This window comes from Anomaloglossus baeobatrachus, chromosome 2 (assembly GCF_048569485.1).
Source record: "Anomaloglossus baeobatrachus isolate aAnoBae1 chromosome 2, aAnoBae1.hap1, whole genome shotgun sequence".
In the NCBI taxonomy this organism is placed as follows: domain Eukaryota; kingdom Metazoa; phylum Chordata; class Amphibia; order Anura; family Aromobatidae; genus Anomaloglossus; species Anomaloglossus baeobatrachus.
Window position 1 is genome coordinate 423961146 of NC_134354.1, and position 23623 is coordinate 423984768.

At 43.7% G+C, this 23623-nt stretch overlaps 1 protein-coding gene across 1 annotated transcript in view; it reads left to right on the forward strand.

Annotated features, from left to right (window-relative positions):
* Positions 1 to 211: 211 nt before the first annotated feature.
* The window catches only part of GALE (UDP-galactose-4-epimerase), a 45196-nt gene continuing 21784 nt past the window's right edge, over positions 212 to 23623 (forward strand). Inside the window, exons 1-7 of the mRNA XM_075334152.1 lie at positions 212 to 319; positions 3979 to 4111; positions 14431 to 14546; positions 19654 to 19767; positions 21591 to 21767; positions 22728 to 22841; positions 23245 to 23311. Coding sequence (XP_075190267.1) covers positions 3991 to 4111; positions 14431 to 14546; positions 19654 to 19767; positions 21591 to 21767; positions 22728 to 22841; positions 23245 to 23311 — 709 coding nt within the window. The 5' untranslated portion in view covers positions 212 to 319; positions 3979 to 3990. The remainder of the gene's footprint in view (positions 320 to 3978; positions 4112 to 14430; positions 14547 to 19653; positions 19768 to 21590; positions 21768 to 22727; positions 22842 to 23244; positions 23312 to 23623) is intronic.

The following is a 23623-nucleotide window of genomic DNA, read 5'->3' on the forward strand; positions in this document are numbered from 1 at the left end:
CCCCTCTGCACTAGCGCCAGTAAAGCCCCCCGCATAGTATTTCACACCCCACGACGGACGCGTGGAGATGACGATCCCTGAGAACGTGTAAGTTCCACGTCGTCAGGATGGATGAATGGGAGGCGGGGCTGACCGGCAGTGGGCGGAGCTCTGAAGCCGGAACTGAGTTTATGTGCTTTAGAATACCTACGTAGCCACGCCCACCCGTGTATAACCAACCAATGGCCTCGCTCCCGTCTCTACTACACACAGCTCCGGGAAATAAAGTCACAGGAACAGCGGAGGAACCGGCACTCGGGGCTGTGAGCAGAGAGCACAGGTACGTACACAGCTGACAGGCACAGCAGCCAATGGTGGCATGCAGGAGTGTAGGGGACACTGAGGGGGAAAGGTGGTCCTGGAATCCTTGACTTTCCTTTAAAGGGTATGTCCAGATATGACCTGTAGGTGTTCATTGTCATTTATAAGGGGATTGTTGTCTTCTTCATCCATGTTTATTTTATTGTTAACAATTCATCAAAAATTATTTTAAATGAGGAAAAACCTTAAAGGGAACCTGTCACCAGGTGTTTACAGTACTTTGTGCTGTTCTCTGCCGGACAGATGAAAGTGCGCATGCGCAGTAGCGTACTGGTGACTTCTGTGTGGATGACGCAGGACGTGTCGTGCACACAGAGCTGGACAGGAGGACTGCAACTACACAAGAGGGAGGAGGCGCTGGACCGGAGACCAGCGACAGCCATCGGACCAGACCACCCCGTAGGTGAGTATTATAAAGGTATTTTTACATCATAGAGCGCGGCCTGGGCTCCTATATACAGTATTCTGGAATTCTGTATATAAGGGCTTACTGGTGGTGGCCGCAGCTCATAAGGGACAAATCTGGTGACTGATGACCAGTGAGGTCCAGAGGAACCTTCTTGCGTACACCCACAAGGGGGCACCATTGCACCCATCTCAGCTTTCCGAGAGTTCAGAACATCAAGGTTTAGTTCTGTAGAAAGGTGGTAGATGGCTCATCAGGCAGATCTGCTGTTTGGGAGCATTGTCCAACGCCCCCCCTCCCCCTAATCGTCACACAGCCCTCCAACACTCTAGGTGCCATCGAGACGATGATGGGCAAGTGACCGATGCCGGCCAAGGTTTTACATCATACACGTATACGATATGGACTTGTTGACTACTGATATTGATGGTTTAATATTTTTATGTACATGATTGAATCTTTTTTTTCTGCCTATTCTGACAGCTTGAGAAAAGAGGGCAAGAGTTTTTATGGTGCAAAAGTATAAATCTTTATTTGGACACAGTGGGGGTGGACATCCAAACGTCCATTAAAAACACATTAAAACATCAGTGGCGGAAAAGTCCCATATATGATCATAACGTTGGCAATGGTGTACAAATACAAAACATGTTGATAACATATTAACAGTTATACAGGGAAAGTATGTGGGCATTACATATCAATGAGCAGTCTCTCTAGGTAACAGCATAACCTATAAGTATCACAGCATAGTGCTAGAAACGGCCCATGTTTAGATGATTAGCCCTAATGGATTCCCTGCACAAACCGATACATATGATATCTATGGTGACGATAGGCACCAATAGTCAGCCAAGAAGGGTAGAAAGAAAGGGACCCCGTCGGGGAAAAACCTCAGGAAGACCCTATTCTGACAGCTATATAGCATTGGGAGTGAGTAACTGAATGATTTATGAATGGGGTCAATGGAGAGGGCAATGGAGTCCAGATTTAGTTTTAATCCTCTATTGACTCCTATTTGCGTATTTATTAGTGATGAGTGGGCACTACCATTCTCCATTGTTTTGTACTCTTAACATAACAAGTAGTTAAGACGCTCGGACTGGCTTGACTCAAGTACCGAGTATAATGGAAATCAATGGTGGACTCAAGCATTTCAATAGTGATGAGTGAGCACTACGATGCTCAGACGGGTACAGCTCCGTTACACGAGTATAGTGGAAGTTAGTGGGGGACTCAATTATTTTTTCCGGGAAACCTTCCGGAAAATGCTTGAGTCCTAATTGACTTCCATTATACTCGTGTAACCGAGTGGTGCCCGTCCGAGCATCATATTGAAAGGCTCGAGTCCACCATTGACTTCCAATTATACTCGGTACTTGAGTCGAGCCTGTCCTAGCATCTTAACTGCTGGTTATGAGTCCTGAGCACCCAAGCATGGTAGTGCTCACTCATCACTAGTATTTATCCCTGGAAAGAGGTGTTTGAGAAGTTGATTCAAATATCCCCATTGACAGTGAAGAACAAAAACTGACCACTTGCATATTAAAAAAAATAACCAATGGTCTCCTCCATCACTGATATAACGTCCCTGTCTATTATCACTTTGGGAGATGCCGTGATGGCAGCTGATGTTGTGTTGTGATAACTTCAGCTTTGTTCAGGATTTAAGGGATTAAAAGAAAATAGTAGTTGTTCCTGATAATCAGAAAAGAAGGCAGGGCAGAGGTGTGGACAGTGACGTAAGCTTCGCACCTGTATAACCCCACCCTGTAACTGAAGCTGACAGGGAGATCTGAGTACAGTATGTGGTTAATAACCTGCTAAAGATCTGAGATCGTGTTATATGTATAGCCAGATAATGCACATATTAAAATCTAATCCGCACAGGACAACCTCACTCCACCCCCTCATATCCCCAAAAAATTCCAAGCTTCTCCAAACTGTTCACTGACTACAAACATATGATGGATACATTCACTTGAATGGGTGATTCTATGAAAAAACCATAGATATAATGTGTACGAGCCAGTAGGTCCTAAATCATGTGTTACACTTAAAATTAGAAAAAGCCCTCCACTAGTCCCGCGGACCGACCATGCCGTGTCAGATCTATCAGTGACTTCATTCTGCCGTGCACTGGCGGGAGAAAGCGTTCTTGTAAGCGGGGTGCGCTCACCTTCCCACTATGGCGAGGTTCACACTAGTGGTCTGAGTTTTTAATTCTGTTATAGGTAACTTAAACTAGAACCCCACATTTCTATGTCTCATTTCCAATGGTATGAGAGCAAAAAACGTGGAACTCCAATGTTCATGCGAGATAAAAAAATGTATATAATTTCAAAACTGTAAAATTTTAAAATACATCATCTGATGTTTCGGCCTACATGGCCCTCATCAGAACCAATTGCAGTGGTGTAGATAGGAGAACATAAAAACGGTAGAGAAGAAGGTGTTGTGAAGAGAATGCTCTTCTGCTCTACAACCAGCGCTGACGTTTCTATATCCTCCAATATACACAATTGCAAATGGTTCTGATGAAGGCCACGTAGGCCGAAACGTCAAATGGGGTATTATCCAATTTTGCAGTTTTGAAATTATATTCTCTTTTTATCTGACGTCAACATTGATGTGATAAGTTTTTGCTTTCATACTTACTGGAGTGGTTTCCTACTTGAGCACCCATTATCGAGACAGAAGTGATTAATATTTTTGCCTTCACTTGATTTCAAATGGGGCAGACAGACCCCATTCACTATACATGGGGGTCTGTTTAGTTTCCTTTTGGAGGGCTGTCATTTTAACGGGAAAAGATGGCGCTCTGACTCCAGTCCACTTGGCCTTGCCCGCACAGCAGCTACTTTGTGGTTTTGGGCTTAATAAACCCATATAAAGTAATTTTCATAATACTTTTTCTACCTGGGCAAAGATGGTACCATGGGTATATGGTTTATATGTTTGCACTATAAATATATTTCTGTCGTATGAAGTCGGCTGTGTGAGCGCGGTCGCAGCATGTACGTGCAGTATTCCTTCTGCTGCTGTTTCCAGGAACACTACCTCCTTTGTGCTGCGTACTGCTCCATCCTGAAGCTGAGGAGGTAGTCATGTTTCTAATTAACGATAAAGCATAAACTTCTTGAGATGGTTCCTAAGTTCTGAAGTTTTCTCATTGACTAAAAGTAGAATAATTCTCTCCCCTTTATTTCCAGAGGTGAATAACGATGGCTGAGAAGATTCTAGTAACGGGAGGTGCTGGCTACATAGGAAGCCATTCTGTCTTGGAGTTGATTGAAGCTGGTTATGAACCCGTAGTCATAGACAATTTCCACAATGCCATTCGAGGTAAGCCTGCAAAAGGAAACATTATTGACGTTTTCAATTGTGCCACTTCTAGTTATCGGATCGGTAAAGTTGTCATCTGGGCCATGCATACTGATAATCTATCAGTGGGGTAGGACATTAATATCAGATCAGTGAGGACCTGTCACGCACGGGAGTAGGAGATGTCCGTATGTAACGTGTGACACGGGATCTAGTGAGCAGGCCAACGAGTACACAAGACTCGCCACTACACTAATAAACACGGAGTGAAAGCAAAGGCAGACGGGGGGAATAAGCAGAAGCATAAAAAAACACCAAACATCACCGAAGCAGACAGACTCAATAGTATCAGGTGGATGGGCACAGGACAAAACCTCAGCAGCTCCTTCCACCAGGCTGGCCAAAGTAGAAATGATTCTAACAGCAGCAGGGTCTGTTTGGAAGGCTCTAGCATTTAACATAAATGGGTGTAGGCTCAAAGCTACAGATGACTAGCACAGCACAGAGCTGCTGGCAACAAAACTGAAATTAACTCATGAGATGCCAAAGGAAAGGAAACTTCATATAAATGAGGAGTCTAGATGGAGATGGGAGGCTCCAGTCCTAAGGCTGTCACTAGTCTCAAAACAGCAGGGCGATTACCAGAACAGGACCCCTGGCACCCACATACTCCGCTGTTATCTGCTATGGCAGTTGCCAGATTTAAGAAATGGCAGAAATACAGCAACCCCGTGTGTTTATTTTTCTATATACAGTTGCTGCTGGGCACAGATATAGCATAGGACTCTACAGCGGCCACTAAACATTGTACGTGTCAACCTTCTATTTGGCAACTACCATAAATGATCGGTGATGGTCCCTGGTATTGGATATAATCATCTCATACTGAGCATACAGTGGTTTGAAAAAGTATTCATAACCCATAAACTTTTCCACATTTTTTTTCACGTTACTACCAAACCTCTTAAGGTCTTGTGCCCACGTTGCTTTTTTTTATGCTTTTTTTTTTTTCCTTGCTTCTTTTAATCAATAAAAGCAAGGAAAAAGCATCCCAGCAAAGTAAAGTCTATGAGAATCCTGACTTGCTGTGTGCACATTGTCTTTTTACCTTGCAGTTTTTGTTGCTGAAAAAAGAAGCAGCATATCAATTGTTTCTGTGATTTTTTTTTTTTTTTTTTTTTCCTGTTTTATTTTTTTTTTTTTTCACCAATTTACTTCAATGGAGCCAGTGAAAAACGCAGGAAAAAACGCATGTGTACTGCACACGTTGCTTTTTATGTGGTGTTTTTTTTTTTTTTTTGTCACTGGGGTTCCCTGTAGCCATTTCCTCATCCTGCGGTCGTTACCGAAGGACCTTGCTGCAGGGAAGTCCAGTGATGTCACAAGGTGAATCGCGTTCATGATGGCAGATCACCACCAGGGTTTCTTGAAGATCCACTGGCATTAACTCGATTTTACCTTGTGACGTCACCGGGGTTCCTTGCACCTAGGCCTCACTGTCTTTACCACGGGACCTTGCTGCAGGGAACTCTGGTGACGTAAGTGCAGTAGTCTGTGAGGCGATCCGTGCCTCAGTAACTCGGGGTCGTCATGGCGACGACCCAGGGTTACCATGGCAGCAATCAGGGTCCCTGTGATTGCATTCCAGGGACCCAAATCGCCAGGGAGAGCTAAGCGATTCCTCTCGCCACCTCTTGAATGCTGTGATCGCACTGATTGCAGCATTTAGGGGGTTAAACTGTTGGGAGCAGCATGGGCATCGTCTAATCTGTAAGATCAGCCGGTGACCCAGCGGTGACTGCGGGGTTACAGCGCCTGAACCATTGCAGTCACCATGACTAAAAAAAAAACGCATGTGCAAAATGCGCAAACAATAAAAATGTGCATTGTTTTCAGCTGTTTTTTTTTTCCTGCCAAACCGTGTTTAAAGTGTGCACATTTTTTGCACGTAAAAATGCAATGTGGGCACATAACCTAAAATGAACTTATTGGGATTTTATGTGATATACAAATAAAAAGTCGCAAGTATTTGTGAAGTGTAAAGGAAATGATACATGGTTTTTAAATATTTAAAAATAATAAATCTGAAATTTGTAACTTGCATTTGTATTCAACCCCCCCCCCCCTCCCGAGTCATTACTTTAGTAGGACCCCCCTTCGCTTCACTTAAGGGCACTTTACACACAACAATATCGCTAACGATATATCGTCGGGGTCACGGTGTTCGTGACGCACATCCGGCGCCGTTAGCAATATCGTTGTATGTGACTAAAAGGAGCGACGATCAACGATCGCAAAAACGTCAAAGATCGTTGACACGTCGCTCCTTTTCATAATATCGTTGGTGGTGCATGCCGCTGGTTGTTCGTCGTTCCTGCGGCATCGCTATATGTGACACCGCAGGAACGACGAACATCTCCTTACCTGCGTCCACCGGCAATGCGGAAGGAAGGAGGTGAGCGGGAAGTTCTGGCCACTCATCTCCACCCCTCCTCTGCTATTGGGCGGCTGCTTAGTGACGCCGCTGTGACGCCAAACAAATCGCCCCCTTAAAGGAGAGATTGTTCGGTGTCTCCAGCGACGTCGCTAAGCAGGTATGTGCGTGTGACGCTGCTGTAGCGATATTGTTCGCTACGGCAGCGATCACCCCCATGACGAAACAGCGACGTGGGCGGGTGCTATCGCGCACGACATCGCTAGCGATGTCTCATCGTGTAAAGCACCCTTTACTGTTGCACATCTTTTGGGCTATGTCTCTTTTGCACATCTAGTGGCTGAAATTTTTGCCAATTGGATGGGGAGCGTCTGTGATAAGTAATTTTCAAGTCTTGCCGCAGAGTTTCAATGGGAATTAGGTCTGGAATTTGAGTGAGACATTCAAATACACAAATTCCATTGTAGCTCTGGCTGTATATTTAGGGTCATTGTCCTGCTGGAAGGTGAATCTACACCCCAGTCTGAACACACCAAAAATACATGCAAGCTGCACATGACTGTATCAATAAAGCTTTGTCAAAGCCAAATACTAGGAAGTATAAAAAAACCTCACAGATTTCTTTAAAACATGACATAACATAAAACTGATTGTCCAAAAACTTAATTAAAAATGCATATAAAAACGCACTCAAACACAATGAAAAAAACATGAGTAACTTATTTTACATAATGGGTGAAGAAATTTTGCAACATCAATAACTCACCATAGGAACACACCCTAACAGGTTTTCATCTAGGATCGCTTTATATTTAGCTCCATGTAGCTTTCCATAAACTCTGATCAGCTTCCCTGTCTCTGCTGAAGAAAACCATCCCCACAAAATGATGCTCCCACCACCATGTTTAACGGTGGGGATGATGTTTTCAGGATGATGTGCATCTGCCCAGAACAGCTTCAACATGATGTGTCCACTCCATTTGCAAACTAGACTTCTTATGGTTTGCTTTCAAAAATGGCTTTCTTCTTTCCACTCTTCCATACAGGCCAGATTTGTAAAGTATACAACTAAGGGTTTGCTCACATCTGTGTATATAAAATCGCTCCGATTCCTATCCAGAAAAGTGGGGCTAGCGAAATCTATTTAGTACTGCATATGTCATGCAAGTGCTATACGACTGTGTGATTTATTATTTTTTTTTCTACCCACATTGCACTGGTGTATTTATATTCAGATGTGAGCGAATCCTAATAGTTGTCCCGTGGACAGATTTCTCCCACCTGAGCTGTGGATCTCCGCAGCTCCTCCAGAGTGATCATGGACCTTTTTGGCTGCTTCTCTAAATAGTGCTTTCCTTGCTCAGAATGTCAGTTTAAGTCGATTGCCATATGTATCGTGGTATGTTTCCTTCCATTTTTGAATGATGGGTTTAACACTGCTTCGTGAGATGTTTATAGCTTGTGCTCGTTTTTTGTTATTGTTTATTTTTTATTTTTTTACTACCTAACCCTACTTTACTCTTCTCTACAACTTTATCCCTGACCCATCTGGTGTGTTCCTTGTTTTTCATGATGCTATTTGATCCCTACTGTTCTCAAAGACACATCTAAGGTCTTCACAGAACAGCTGTAGTTATACTGAGGATAAATTACACACAGGTGGGCTTGATTTACTAATTGGGTGACTTCTGAAGGCAACTGGTTGCTCTGGATTTTATTTAGGGGTATCCGACTACAGGGGGCTGAATTCAAATGTATATCACAATTTTCAGATTTATATTTTTAAAATATTTAGAACTATGTATCATTTCCTTAGTGTTGACGTATCACAAAATCCCCCAAATATACGTTTACTTCTATGGGTGTGACGTGGACAAGTTCACAAGGTATGAACACTTTTTCATGCCACTGTGTATTTCTACCAGGCAAGGCCAGGGGTGTTTGTTTGTAAGTCTTATGGAGAATCTTCATGACTCAAGAGGTTCTATTATATTTTCATTTGGTGGCTAGGAAGCTTTGTACAAGCCTGAGTTCAGTATGCACTCTACAAGGTATCAGGCAGGTGTGGCACACCTCTGTTTGACTATGAAGCAATCAAAAAACCTTGATTAAGCTGCACAAGCTAGTGGACTGACGGAAAACTCTGTCAAATGCCAGGATAGAGTACCTTATTCAGAGAATGTATATGTAGTGGTTACTTTTAAAGGTACAATCTCGCTCATTAGTAATTGCTATTAATGTGCAGTTGTTGAGATCCAACCAATGTTATTAGCATGAATTCTAATTGGTAAGACAACTCATTTTAGTTTGAAGTAGAAACATGCCAATCCACGCTCAACAACTTTCCAGTAAATAAGCATACCGCTATCCATCTCAATATCCATATATACATGCAAGCTTGGGTATGTCTATATGGATACATGCGAAGTATTTATCCCATGGGTATAAAGAATCGGGCCTGTTGAAATAAAATATTCTCAATGTATTCTTCCCATGGACAACTGCCATCGAGTGAAAGTCCATCTACCCCAGTAAACACTCGTTAGAAAAAATGTTGGTTTCTTGCTAAGCATAGTGTATGGTTACGGTAAACCTACATTTAAAAAAAAAAAAAAAAGCAGTCTCATCAAAGTTTTTATCCTTTTAATATATTGCAATCATCATCTTATATAGCATTGTAAACTTACAATTCCTCACTTTGCCCTTCTACCCAGTTAATTCTTCTCTTTTCCATTAGGTCTATGACATCACTTGATTAAAAACAGACTGGCTGAATCCTTCTAAGCTTCATGTAGAAACAGGAAGTCTTTTCCCTGCATGAGTTATTCCTATTTTCAACTCCTGACCCAGCTTCTCCACTCCTTCACCTGCCAGTGACTTAGCAGTTGTCACTCATGGAGGGAAAAGAGACTTGCTTTTTCGACATAGATCTTAGAAGGAGCTAGTTTGTATTTAATCAGGTGATGTCATAGACCTAATGGAAAATAGAAGAATTATCTGGGTAGAAGGGGAAAAATGAGCAATTGTAAGTACACAGTGCCATATAATCTGTTGACTGCAATATATTAAGAAGATAAACATTTTGATGAGGCTGCTTGTTTAATGACATTCAACATCCTCAGTCTAGCCTCCTAATACTGTCAGTTCTCAAGGATGTGGGATTTCTGACTGAACATGGATATCCCATAATGTAAGATATGTATTACATAAGAAAAACCCTGATTTACTCTGACCCTATGGAACATTCTTTACTCTACTATCACTCTGGCATGTATTTACCCATTAAAAATTTTTCAAAATCTCAAACAGAACATACTTACTGTCTTAAATCTAGGGTATAAGAAATGATGACTTGCTATTTTCTGCCCAGAACACGCATCATTTATCAGCTTGTCTGCAGTTCCAGATTAAAAGGAAGGATATATTTTTGCAACAGTGTATTTTCTTTGCATTGCACTCCATAAAAAAGTCTGTGCTCTGCTTCCTGTTGTACTAACCTCAGACAATAATTGTGCCAATATTTCCATACGTCATCTTACATACACATGCACTCTAGATTTGGCTGAGTGCGCATATGCTTACAATAGGAAGAGACTAATTAGCTGGAGCAGTAGCCCACATGCCTGAGGTACTTATGTCTGCATAATTGCTGAATACGCCAACTGATAGATACAAGTTAGGTTCAAAAATATTTGGACAGTGACACAAGTTTTGGCATTTTAGCTGTTTAAGCCCATATTGATTAACTGTATCAAGTATATCTTTTGGTAAAGTGCACTCTCCGCTTTAATTTGAGAGTATTTTACATCCTAACTGCCAGGGCTGACTCCAAGTTTTTGTGGGTCTCGGGCGAAAGAGTCTCAGTGGGCCCCATCCACACAGACATACACAGATATGTACATATACATATTTAAAGGAGTTGTCCGACAAACTCAAATGTTTGGTAAGCTAATCTGTGCTGTATTGTCATATAAATCACCCCTACATTGTTATTTTTTGTTTTCTAACTTTTGTTCCTCTTGAATTATCCCTTTATTCTCTGCAGCTCCTTGTTTACATTCAGCTCCAGCAAACTGACTTCTTCCTGTGCCACACCTCCCAGTCAGAGCTGGCACCGCCCGGCCTCAGTGTCCAGGCTCGCCCCCTGCACACACATTCCCTGTCAGTATTCTGCCCCAGCACCAGACCTGTTATCACTCTAGCATTGGAAATAACAGCCCCACATCGGGCTCTGCGCCCCCCACACACATCGGGCTCTGACACACACACATACACAGCGCTCTGTACCGACTCCAGACCCCCACCATCATTCTGTACCGACCCCTACCCCCATAGGGAACACATGTAGGCTACATTCACATGACCGTTCCGTTTTTGCGGTCCGCAAAAAAAGGTCAGTTTTTTTTTTTTCACGGATGCATCCGTGTCATCCGTGTGCCTTCCGTTTTTTTGCAGACTGCAAAAAATGGAAGCAGCAAGAAAGATAAATAGATGAGTAGATATAGAGATGGATAGATAGATATAGAGACCGAGAGATAGACGGATGAATGAATGGGATAGATGAGAAAGACCTATATAATGTTCCACCCCCTGCATATTCTAAGCTGGCACCCTTTAGTGACTTTCATGTGGCACTAAAGGGTGCTTAGCCTTGTATTTAGCCAAAAAAATTAATTAAAAAACAACGATCTTTGTAGCCAGCTAGGGTAAAAAACACGGCTGCAGCCTACAAACTACAGCTGGCAGCTTCACCTTGGCTGGTAATTCAAAACAGAGGGCACCTCACGCTGTTATTTTAAATTATATAAATAATTTAAAACAAACGTGGGGTCCCCCCCAAATTGGATCACCAGCCAAGGTAAAGTGGACAGCTGTGGTCTGGTATTCTCAGACTAGGGAGGTCCAATGTTATTGGACACTTCCCAGCCTAAAAATAGCAGGCTACAGCCGCCCCAGAAGTGGCGCATCCATTAGATGTGCCAATCCTGGCGCTTCGCCCCAACTCAACCCGTTGCCCTGGTGCGGTGGCAAATGGGGTAATATACGGGGTTGATGCCAGATGTGTAATGTCACCTAGCATCAAGCCCAGCAGTTGGTGATGTCACGCGTCTATCAGATACCAGACATTACCAACCCAGTCAGTAATAAAAAAAAAAGACAAGTTTTATTTGAAAAAACACTCTCCAAAACATTCCCTCTTTCACCAATTTATTGAAAAGAACAATAAAATCAGGGTCCGGCATTATCCAATAAGGGGGTCCCACGACAATCCATACCATAGTCAATGTCCCAGTCAATGAAGAACAGAATGTTTCCCATTGTCTGGGAGACCAGTGCAGTGACCTGAGCTAACATCAATAGCCCAGGTCACTGCAGGGGATGACGAGCGGTGCTGTCAGGAGGTTAGATGAGATCATTACCTGCAGTGACTATCTCCTGCTCTACTGACGTCAGCGCCGTCACTGGCTTCTATGCCCACCGCGTTCTCAGCAAAATCGCGAGAGCCTGTGACGTCACCGCTAGTGACAGTCTCGGGCCACCCGCGAGACGTGACGTGAGAATGCGGCGGGCATAGAAGGCAGTGACAGCGGTGACATCGGCAGAGGAGGAGATCGTCACAGGAGGTAATGATCTCATCTAACCTCCTGCCAGCAGCGCTAGTCATCCCCGCGGCTGCACGCACTGTGAGAAGCTGCTGATACACTGCAGTGCGAGCAGCCGCGGTGCTGGAGCGGGACACAGACTGCACGGGCACTCCTGCTATCCTAAGCACTGTAAGCAGGGGGCCCGGTGCTGGCGGGGACACCGTGGGCGGGGAGAGTACGGGGTGCGGGGGAAGGTATGGGAGGGTGCAGGGAAGGGGGCGGGGACTCCATGCACTGTACCCGCCCAGCAGGGCGGCACCAAGCTGTTCCCAGATTTGCATGTAAACATGGTCCTGCCCATGTTGACATGAAATGACAGGAAGCAGCAAAATCGCGGCAGGAGCGGTCACATGACTACTCTGTGCCAGGGGAGAGGGGCTGACAGCAGGGCAGGTAAGTGGTCACTATCTACTTACCTGCCCCAATGTAGCCCAATAGGGTAATAATAAAAAAAAAAAAAAGTCAAAATAAGCCGGATAACCCCTTTTTAAAGACCAATTCAGAAAAACACATTATAAATAGACGATATAAATCTAAACCTAGCCATATACACTGACATACATAGATACAGATCATACATGCACACACAGACAGACACATTAGAGTTATTTTTATCATAGGGAAGCCGGCAGCAGCCTCATTCACCTCCCTACTTGCCTCCCATCCAGCTCCTCCCGGGCATATGGCTGTGCTGTGCTGCGCTGATTGGTGCCTGTTACTAATAGACAGGGCCGTGCACACTAACGCTGCTGTATGTACATCATAGGAGAGGCTGTTGACTTACTCATTACTGGGGAGCATACACATTACTGGGGAGGGGGGCATACAGCTCCAGGATGGGGGAACATACAGCTAGGTGGAGGTATACAGCACTGGGGTTGGGCAACATGCAGCATTGGGGTGGGGGGACATACAGCTCTGGGGGGTATACAGCACTGGGGTTGGGGGACGTACAGCTCTGGGGGTTATACAACACTGGGGCTGAGGGATGTAAAGCTCTGGGGGGGGTATACAGCACTGGGATTGGGGGACGTACAGTTCTGGAGGGTATACAGCACGAGGCTGGGGGGGTGACACGCAGCTGTGGGGTTATACAGCACTGGGGTGGGGGAACATACAGCTCTGGGGGTATACAGCATGTCCCATACAGCTTGGTGGGACGCTGGCAGTGCTGCTGGTTCTCTTTATCTGTGGAATGGGAGCACATGGTGCACTAGCTCCACCCACAGATGAACTTTATGCCCCTGCACACAGTGGTCAACAATTAACGCTGCATCCAAGCACTGATTTAAAAGGCTGACAGCCAGGAAAGTGCGGCCCCTTGAAATTGGCACCGGAGGCTGCAGAGTACATCACTGTCCCTACCGACTGATTGGGCCTCCCTGGCGGTCTAGGGCCCCAGCACTTGCCCGGGTGCGCTGGGTGCTGACGCCGGCCCTGCTATTTGGAGTAAGGGCTTAGGAATTAAAGCTCTTTAATATGTAGCTGCCTCTTTTTCAAGGAATCAAAAGTAATTCACAATAATCTCAAAAGCTCTTTACTGGGCTATTTCCTCATTAATATATCAACAATTAAGCTGTTAAAAGGTCTGGAGATTATTCCAGGTGTGGCATTTGTATTTGGAAACTGTTGTTGTGTGTCCACAACATGCGGTGAAAGAAGCTCTCAATTTAAGAGAAACAGAATCATTAGTCTGAAATGTTAGAAAAATGGTTTCAATTACTAAATGTTTCACAGAATATTTTTGTTGAACCTTTTTAATTATACCTGAAAGTCTGCTCTTCAATTGCATCTCAGTTGTTTCTTTTTATACCAAAAATAGTGTCATGCAGAATCTAATTTACAAAGGTTTGTAAATATTTCTGGACCTGACTGTATACTTAAAAAATCTTTTGCTAAATTGTAACTGTTTTGTAAATTGTAACTGAGGATTAGAAATGTACGGAATGGTCCCTAATCTTCTCCTCTCTCCTATAATCTCCCCAAGGACCAGTGAGAGGGTGGAAAATTTCCCTAAGTACTGTATGATATTGTTTTTTTTCAGTCTCTTGTACAGTGCAGCTTTTATTGACATTTGTTACACATTAGACATAAGGTGACATATTAATGTAGTTGTGTTCATGTACAATAAAAGCATACCTCTAAATGACTCCTTACATGACAGGGATCAAACACTATTCTACACATTGCCAAATAATTGTAGACCCAAATGTAATCGCTTGTTTTTAAGTTATTTTAATAACTGGTATTTTGTCTTTTAGGGTCTAATGGTCTACCAGAAAGCCTGATTAGAGTACAGGAAATTGTTGGCAAGAAGATTGAATTTGTAGAACTGGATCTCTTGGACCGGGCTGGACTAAACAGTTTATTTCTTAAGGTATAAACTACTCAAGAACGGAGCTACTGTCTCTGAGAATGTGTTTGTAGTCTTGCTTTAACTCTGAGCAGCAGTCTTTTAGATCTTTTTCTGGATTCGCAAGACTGCTTTCATGAAAGGGATCGGATGGGTAATTCATTTTTCCAAGAGGCCACATGAAAACCAAACCAAAAGACGAATTAAATTCTGATTAATTTTTATTACCAAATATTCAATAAAATTTAAAGAGGTTGTCCACTAGTTAGGACAGGTCATCAATGTCTGATTGGCCGGGGTCCGAAAGCCGGCACCTCACCAATCAGTTGTCCTAGGTGCTGGCTGCGTAACAGGCGAATGGAAATGCTCAGTTCCGGAGCTCCCCTGTCCTCTGATAGCAGCCATGGCCGGGTACTGCACATCTTCCGCCTATTGATTTGAATGGGAGGCAGATGTGCAATACCCATCGACAGAGACTATCAGAAAACAGGGCAGCTCTGGATCTGAGCATTTCCGTCCGCCTGCTACCTCAGCCAGCACGTAGGATAGCTGATTGGCGGGGATGCTGGGTATCAGACCATAGCCAATCCGACATTGATGGCCTATCCTAAGGATAGGCCGTCAATATAAAATTAGTGGACAACCTCTTTATGTCTGACTAGCTGCTATTTTTAACACATGACGAAAAGACTTATTGTAATATGTATTCTTACCTGTAGCAATTAATCAAAACCATATCATTTACAGGTTGGGGTGTTTTTGTTTTTTGTTTGTTTTTTTTTTAACTTTGTTTTTGATGTATTTTCCAAATTTTATATAGAGCAGCAAATCATACTAATTATTTCATTCAACCATTTTGTATTTTGATCATCAGCTCCCAACACAAAATGATGCTCCCCACGCAGCACAATGTTTCCACATGTACTGGCAAAGTCGGCCTGCAGCAGTCGACCACTGCGCTCTCAGACGTATAGGTTCAATGGCGGAAGAGGGAGATAATGGTTTTATTATTGCATTCACCGCTATCTGCATCCCAAAGTTTAAGATACGGTGAAATTGAGGCAGAAGGTGGTTGCGGGGTGCAGAACTCCACCGTATCCAGCCTTTTAGCGGTTTCACATTGGAGCAGCCAAAGGATCTTATGCAGGTCGCGTTTTGCTTAAGTCTGAGATAAAGGGACTCCTTTGCTCTTAGTGAACACATGGTACGGATCCTTGTTAAAGAAAGAAGCAACATTTACCACTAGAATCCCCCACTGATCAGGCACTGGTGCTCCAACACTTTACATCTGCAGCGGAAATTATTATATCCCAACCATCAGTTACCCTCTCAAAATCCAGTTAAAGGGAACCTGTCACCTTAAATGCTATTTACCTGCAGACATAGTGGTGATCTACATAGTTCTGATTATTAGAAGACGCATTAAAAACCCTGCATAAATTCCCCCATTTTTCTTACCAGTGTAGGCTGAGTTCTAGGATCCTCACTATTGCTTGATAAGCTGTGAAAAACTCCCATAGAAGCATTAAACCTATAGAATTCACAAAGATGGCAAGATAAAAGAGAGATAGATAGATAGATATATATCTATCTAACTTTATTAAACATCAATACAGACAGACAGAATAAGTACATACAAAGTGAAAGTGCATGGTGCAGACTACGAGCTACTTAGGGTGCCAGATAATTGCCACAATCCTAAAGGGGGGAATTCATCTCCAATAGGCTGTGCATACAAACAGTGCTTCACCTTTTATATCAGAAAAAAATAATTAGTTATAGAAACATATTGCACAAAGGTATAACTCTGCACTCACCCATGGTATTCCCCGTTGGCAACAAGCACAATGTAATCCCCAATGCATGTTTCGCGTGGTGTTCCTCGGAGGGTCACACTAACCTCTGTTCTAGTGATCTTCTATAACTTCATAAATTGGTGTCCACAGTTTATTAGAAGAGTGGTTACAGAAAGAAAATTAAGTTTAATGCCCTCTGCAGCTGCCAATGACTGGACATGAGAGGAGTGCATTGGGCTGCAACTGCTCCCCAGCACATTGATCGACAGCTTGCTGTGCAGAGTGTGTGAAGAGCTAGCTGTCAATGTGCTGGGGAGTGATTACAGCTGCAGTGACTGTTAACAGCTCCCTACACAGTCCAATAACTGGAAGCCATCGGCTGCATGGAGAACTTAAATTTTCTCTGTTTAGCCGCTCTTCCAGCAAGGCAGCCAAACATGATTTAAATGCATGAATCCAAACACCTCTTATTTCGATTGTGTCACTATACACGATACATCAAAAAAATGTGACCACAAAGCAACATATAGTTAAATGAAATACTTTCTTTTATAACCAAGATATTAAAACAAAATTATTCTCTTAACAGGGGAATTAAAGGGGTTGTCCGACAAACTCAAAAATTTTTGTTAAGCTAATCTGTGCTGTATTGTCATATAAATCACCCCTACATTGTTATTTTTTGTTTTCTAACTTTTGTTCCTCTTGAATTCACCCTTTATTCTCTGCAGCTCCTTGTTTACATTCAGCTCTAGCAAACTGACCACTTCCTGTGCAAAACCTCAGTCAGAGCTGGCACCGCCTGGCCCCAGTGTCCAGCCCCACCCCAGTGTCCAGCCTCGCCCCCTGCCCGCCCCCTGCACACACATTCCCTGTCAGTATTCAGCCTCAGCACTCACCTGTTATCACTACAGCATTGCAAATAACAGCCCCACATCAGGCTCTGCACCACACACCGCATATGGCTCTGCACACCACACGCACGCATATGGCTCTGCACACCACACGCACGCATATGGCTCTGCACACCACACGCACGCATATGGCTCTGCACACCACACGCACGCATATGGCTCTGCACACCACACGCACGCATATGGCTCTGCACACCACACGCACGCATATGGCTCTGCACACCACACGCACGCATATGGCTCTGCACACCACACGCACGCATATGGCTCTGCACACCACACGCACGCATTTGGCTCTGCACACCACACGCACGCACATCGGGCTCTGCACCGCACACAGGGCTCTGCACCGCACAGGGCTCTGCACCGCACACGCACACAGGGCTCTGCACCGCACACGTGCACAGGGCTCTGCACCGCACACGCGCACAGGGCTCTGCACCGCACACGCGCACAGGGCTCTGCACCGCACACGCGCACAGGGCTCTGCACCGCACACGCACACATATGGCTCTGCACCGCACACGCACACATATGGCTCTGCACCGCACACATATGGCTCTGCACCGCACACGCACACATATGGCTCTGCACCGAACACGCACACATATGGCTCTGCACCGCACACACACACACACACACACATATGGCTCTGCACCGCACACATATGGCTCTGCACCGCACACGCACACATATGGCTCTGCACCGCACACATATGGCTCTGCACCGCACACGCACACATATGGCTCTGCACCGCACACATATGGCTCTGCACCGCACACACGCACACATATGGCTCTGCACCGAACACGCACACATATGGCTCTGCACCGCACACACACACACACACACACATATGGCTCTGCACCGCACACATATGGCTCTGCACCGCACACACACATATGTCTCTGCACCGCACACACACACACACACACACATATGGCTCTGCACCGCACGCACACACGGCGCTCTGCACCGACCCCTGCGCTGCTTCTCATCAGCACTTTCAAATGTACCGGCATCTGTGATCTGCGATGCCGGTACATTTGAATGTGCGATCCTGAGCAGGGGGCCCGGTGCCCCACAGCAGTGCAGGGGGAGGTTACTGGAGAGTAAAAGAGGTGCGGGGGAATGTGTGGGAGGGTGCAGGGAAGGGGGGCGGGGACTCACGCACTGTACAGCCCAGCAGGGCGGCGACATGCTGCTCCAGATTTGCATGTCATCATGGCCCTGCCCATGTTGACATGAAATGACCGGGAGCAGCAAAATCGAGGCAGGAGCGGTCACATAACCGCTCTGAGCCGGGGGAGAGGGGCTGACAGCAGGGCAGGTAAGTGCTCTCTATCTACTTACCTGCCCCAATGTAGCCCAATAGGGAAATAAAAAAAAAAAAAAAAAGTCAAAAGAAGACGGATAACCCCTTTAAGTAAACTGACCAGGATCAGGGAATAGCAATAGTACAAAACAGCCACATGAATTATTTTAGGATTCATACAGAATTTCCTATAATATGATACTTATGATTATCCACATTATATGTCTAAAAGAGATACATCAAAATTTATTTTACCAAACCACTAAGGCCTCTTTCACACGTCAGTGATTCTGGTATGTATGTGACAGTTTTTACATGTACCAGAATCACAGACCTACACAGACCCATTATAATCAATGGGTCTCCGCACACATCAGTTATTATTCACTGACCATGTCTCCGTGCGGCGTACACGCATGTCCGTGATTGCCGCATGGAGACATGTCCGGTGTTTTTTTTGTTTGTTTGTTTGTTTTTTTTTCTGGCATTACTGATGTACCACGGACCACACTATGGTGTGGTCCGTGAAATATGTACCAGTAAAACACGGACATTGAAAATCCAGCGATGCTGCGTTCAGCCTCTGCTAGCTGCTGATTCCTGTCTGGCCAATTACTGTCATGCATATTCATTATGCATGACACAGCTGACCCGGAAGCAGCTGCAGAGGTCAGACAGCGGCAGCCGGATGCTGCACCGCGGGACTCTTCAGCACCACGGACAGCAGGAGTGGGGACAGGTGAGTATACGTCAATGTGCAATCACTGAGCATGTCTCACGGATTACACATGGACAACCCACGTGTGCCATGAATCACGGCACACGGAGGGACATATGCGTTTTTAACACGACAGTGAAAAACATCTGTGTTTTTCACTGACATGTGAAACAGGTCTAAACCAGAGGCTCCTATCTGAAAGGCTGTAATGCAGATAACAAATATATCTTCAGATAAATTACATTTTTGGAGGTGACCGGTTCTTTTTAAGACAAGTTCAATAGGTGCAAGCAAATAAAGGAACCTGTTAGCAGTGTGATTTTAGTAGTTTGAGACCAGAAAGCCATGAACTACCTGCTTATTTAATCTGACATTTCTTCTTCCACAGCACAAGTTCTCTGCTGTTATACACTTTGCTGGCTTGAAGGCAGTTGGAGAGTCTGTGAAGAAACCCCTGTTGTATTATAAAGTTAACCTGATTGGCACTATCCAACTTCTGGAGGTAAAAAAAAAAAAGCTATGGACTGAATTATTTCACAAAATCTGTTTGACTTTCTTGTGTGACTGCAGAATTGTGCATGCAGCTCTGACTTATTAGCATAGAATATACATTAGGTAGTAACACAACTCGAGTTCAATTATTGACTGTACGTGTCGAACTCTTCACGATGCCCCACTTTATCTTAATAGTCTCTCTTAGATAGTATCGGCCCCTTAAAATATAATAAGTTAGTTATAGAGGACAAACAAAAGACTGAAATATTAAACAGGCACTTGTCATCAGTGTTCATCAAGGAGATCATTCAAAAAGTGAAAAATCAAAGTTCACCACCCGATATAATTAATTTAACACAAGAAGTATGCCTGCGTCTGACTAAATTAAACATTGACAATTCCCCTGGGCCAGATGGGATTCATCCACGAATATTGAAGGAATTGAGGTTCGTAATCGACAGACCGCTGTATCTCATCTTTTTAGACTTGCTTGTAACAAGATTGGTTCCTCAGGATTGGAGGATTGCTGATGTGGTACCGATATTTAAGAAAGGTAAGAGGGTGGATCCAGGCAACTACCATCCAGTAAGCCTGACATCACTAGTAGGCAAAGTTTTTGAGGGCATTTTAAGGGATGACATGCAAAAATATATTGCAGAAAATATAATAACTGACGTCTTTCATGAATCCATGATGTCTAAGTCTTGTCTAACCAAAGGAATTGGCTAAAAGATAGGAAACCAAGAGTAGTCATAAATGGTACATTCTCTAAATGGGCTATAGTCAGTGGGGTGCCACAGGGATCAGTGCTAGGACCGATTATTTTTAATCTCTTTATTAATGACCTTGTGGATGGGATTGATAGTATTGTGTCAGTCTTTGCTGATGACACCAAACAATGTAGGATATTAAAAACTGACCTTGATAGTATAATATTACAAAAAGATCTGGATAAAATGTCAGAATGGGCAGATACTTGGCAAATAAGATTTAATGTTGATAAATGTAAAGTAATGCACCTAGGACGGAGTAATCCTATAACTGCATATACATTAAATGGAAGTAAAGTCGGGACTACAGAACAGGAGAAGGACTTGGGTATTCTCATTACAAATAAGCTGAGCAGCAGTACTCAACGTCAAGCAGCAGCTGCTAAAGCAAACAAGATTTTAGGGTGTATAAAAAGAGAGCTTAGATCCCGGGATCCCAATGTATTGTTACCCCTCTATAAATCACTTGTAAGGCCACATCTGGAATATGGGATCCAGTTTTGGGCTCCACATTTTAAAAAGGACATTCAGAAGTTAGATTCAGTTCAAAGGCGGCTAACTAGACTACTACAAGGAATGGAAGGCCTCCCATATGATGACAGGTTGAAAAAGTTAGATATGCTTAGCTTCGAAAAAAGAAGTCTCAGAGGAGATCTCATTTATATGTATAAATACATGTGTGGTCAATATAAAAGGACTGGCACATGACTTATTTCTTCCAAGGACAGTACTAAGGACCAGGGGGCATACACTGCGAGTGGAAGAAAAGTGATTCTGGCAGCTAAATAGGAAAGGGTTCTTTACAGTTAGAGCAGTCAGACTGTGGAATGCCCTACCACAAGAGGTAGTAATGGCAGATACTATAACAGCTTTTAAAAAAGGGCTGGATGATTTCCTCAGTAAACACATCATTGTTGGTTATAAGTGACTTGGGACAAAATGTAGAACTGGTGGAGGAAGGTTGAACTAGATGGACCTAGGTCTTTTTTCAACCTATGTAATTGCGGTTATTGGAAAATTTCATATAGTTCCATATATAGTTTCATATTCTTCCTTTTAGGTCATGAACTCTCACGGAGTGAAAAAAATAGTATTCAGCAGTTCTGCGACAGTATATGGTGACCCCAAATATCTTCCTCTGGATGAAAAGCACCCAGTTGGAGAATGTACAAATCCCTATGGAAAAACAAAGTACTTCCTTGAACAAATAATTCAGGATCAGTGCAAAGCTGAGGGGGTGAGTAGAAAATGACTCCATTTCTCTTTTGGTTGTTGATTAGGAAGATAATCTCCCCCAAAACCACTGCTTCTTGGGTAGAATACTATCTTAAAGCAATGCCACAGCAGGAATTTAATATAGCTTTATACCAGTAAATTGGTAAAACTCCATGTGCTGCCATGCAGACTTGGCCACGGTTATGGAGGCATGTAATAGGCTAAGCTTATAGCCTTGAGTTTAGTTTAATTAAAGGGAACCTGTCACAAGTTTTGGAGACTTAAAGCTGCGGCCACCTCCAGTGAGCTCATATATACAGCACGTTAGAATTCCGTATAAGAGCCCAGGCCACTGTGTAGAACATAAAAAAACACTTTATAATACTCACCTAGGAGGTTGCTCCGGTGCAGACTGGTCAAATGGGTGGCGCTGTTCTCCGGGACCAGCACCTCCTCTTTTGGCCTTCTTTTGTTCTCCTTCTGAAGCCGGCGTGCATGACGCGTCCTACTTCATCCACACTCGCTGGCACTAAGGTCCTGTGCAGGCGCACTTTCATCTGCCCTTAGCAGTGCAGATCAAAGTATTGTAGAGCGCATGAGCGGGACTGGCGAGTGTATGACGTAGGACGCGCCATACACACAGGCTTCAGAAGGAGGACGAAGATGGCCGAAAGAGCAGGCGTCGGCACCGGAGAACAGAGACGCCTCTCTGACTCAACACCGCAGCGACCAGTTTAGGTAAGTATTATAAAGTTTGGGTGGTTTTTTTTTTTTTTTTTTTTTTTTTTTACATCCTACACAGCGGCCTGGGATCTTATATACAGCATGTTCGAATGCTGTATATAAGAGCCCACTGGTGGTGGCCGCAGCTTATAGGCCCCAAAACCGTTGACAGGTTCCCTTTTAAGTAGGCTTGGAGAGCAGTTTTAAGCATTTTATTTATATTTGGACGAGTGCTGTAATATGTTCTATCCTTTTTTAGGAATGGAAAGCCATTTTATTACGATATTTTAACCCTGTTGGAGCTCATGTGTCTGGTCGCTTTGGAGAAGATCCACAAGGAATTCCAAACAACTTGATGCCATATGTTTCTCAGGTTTGTTAGAGCGCCTCCATCCTCACAAGCAAGTTTATTGCTTTAATTTTATCTCCTGTATCTCTCCTAAAGCCGCACCCTAACACCCCCCCCACCCACGCACATATATCTATACACACACACACACACACACACACACACACACACACACATATATATGTACAAACACAATTTCATAAGCTACAAAATGTCCTCTACCAGGGCATAATAGCACAGGAACATAAAATATCGTTGTGTTCTGTTGGTAACAGATATAATCATAGAGTATAGACCACACAGTTTGCCTGTTGTATATTCCCTATGGTGGTTGACAGCTGACCGCTGTGCCTCTGCATGCATAAAGAAAAATGTTTATTCTGCTTTTGAGCATCTTGATTAAATGTATTGATATTATAACTTTTAGGTGGCTGTTGGAAGATTCAAACATCTGAATGTATTTGGAAATGATTATAATACACCTGATGGAACTGGTAAGTGTACATATGCTTCAGTGGTAAAGCCATTTACCACTGAAGATGGGAAACATATTGCTAGACTGAGATGTCCACTCAAACTAATTCTTAAATTTATAAAAACGCACCTTATGTTGGTATAAGTGCAATGTGTAGGTGCATGTTCACACCATGGACATTTAACAGACAAAAACTGAGATAAAAACAAAATGTGCAAATACCCTGTTGTAAGTAAATAAATAGTAATTGTAAACCCTTTTTATAAAAAAAAAAAAAAAAGTGTAAAGTTTTAGTTTAACCCCTTCAGCCCCGGGGCACTTTCCGTTTTTG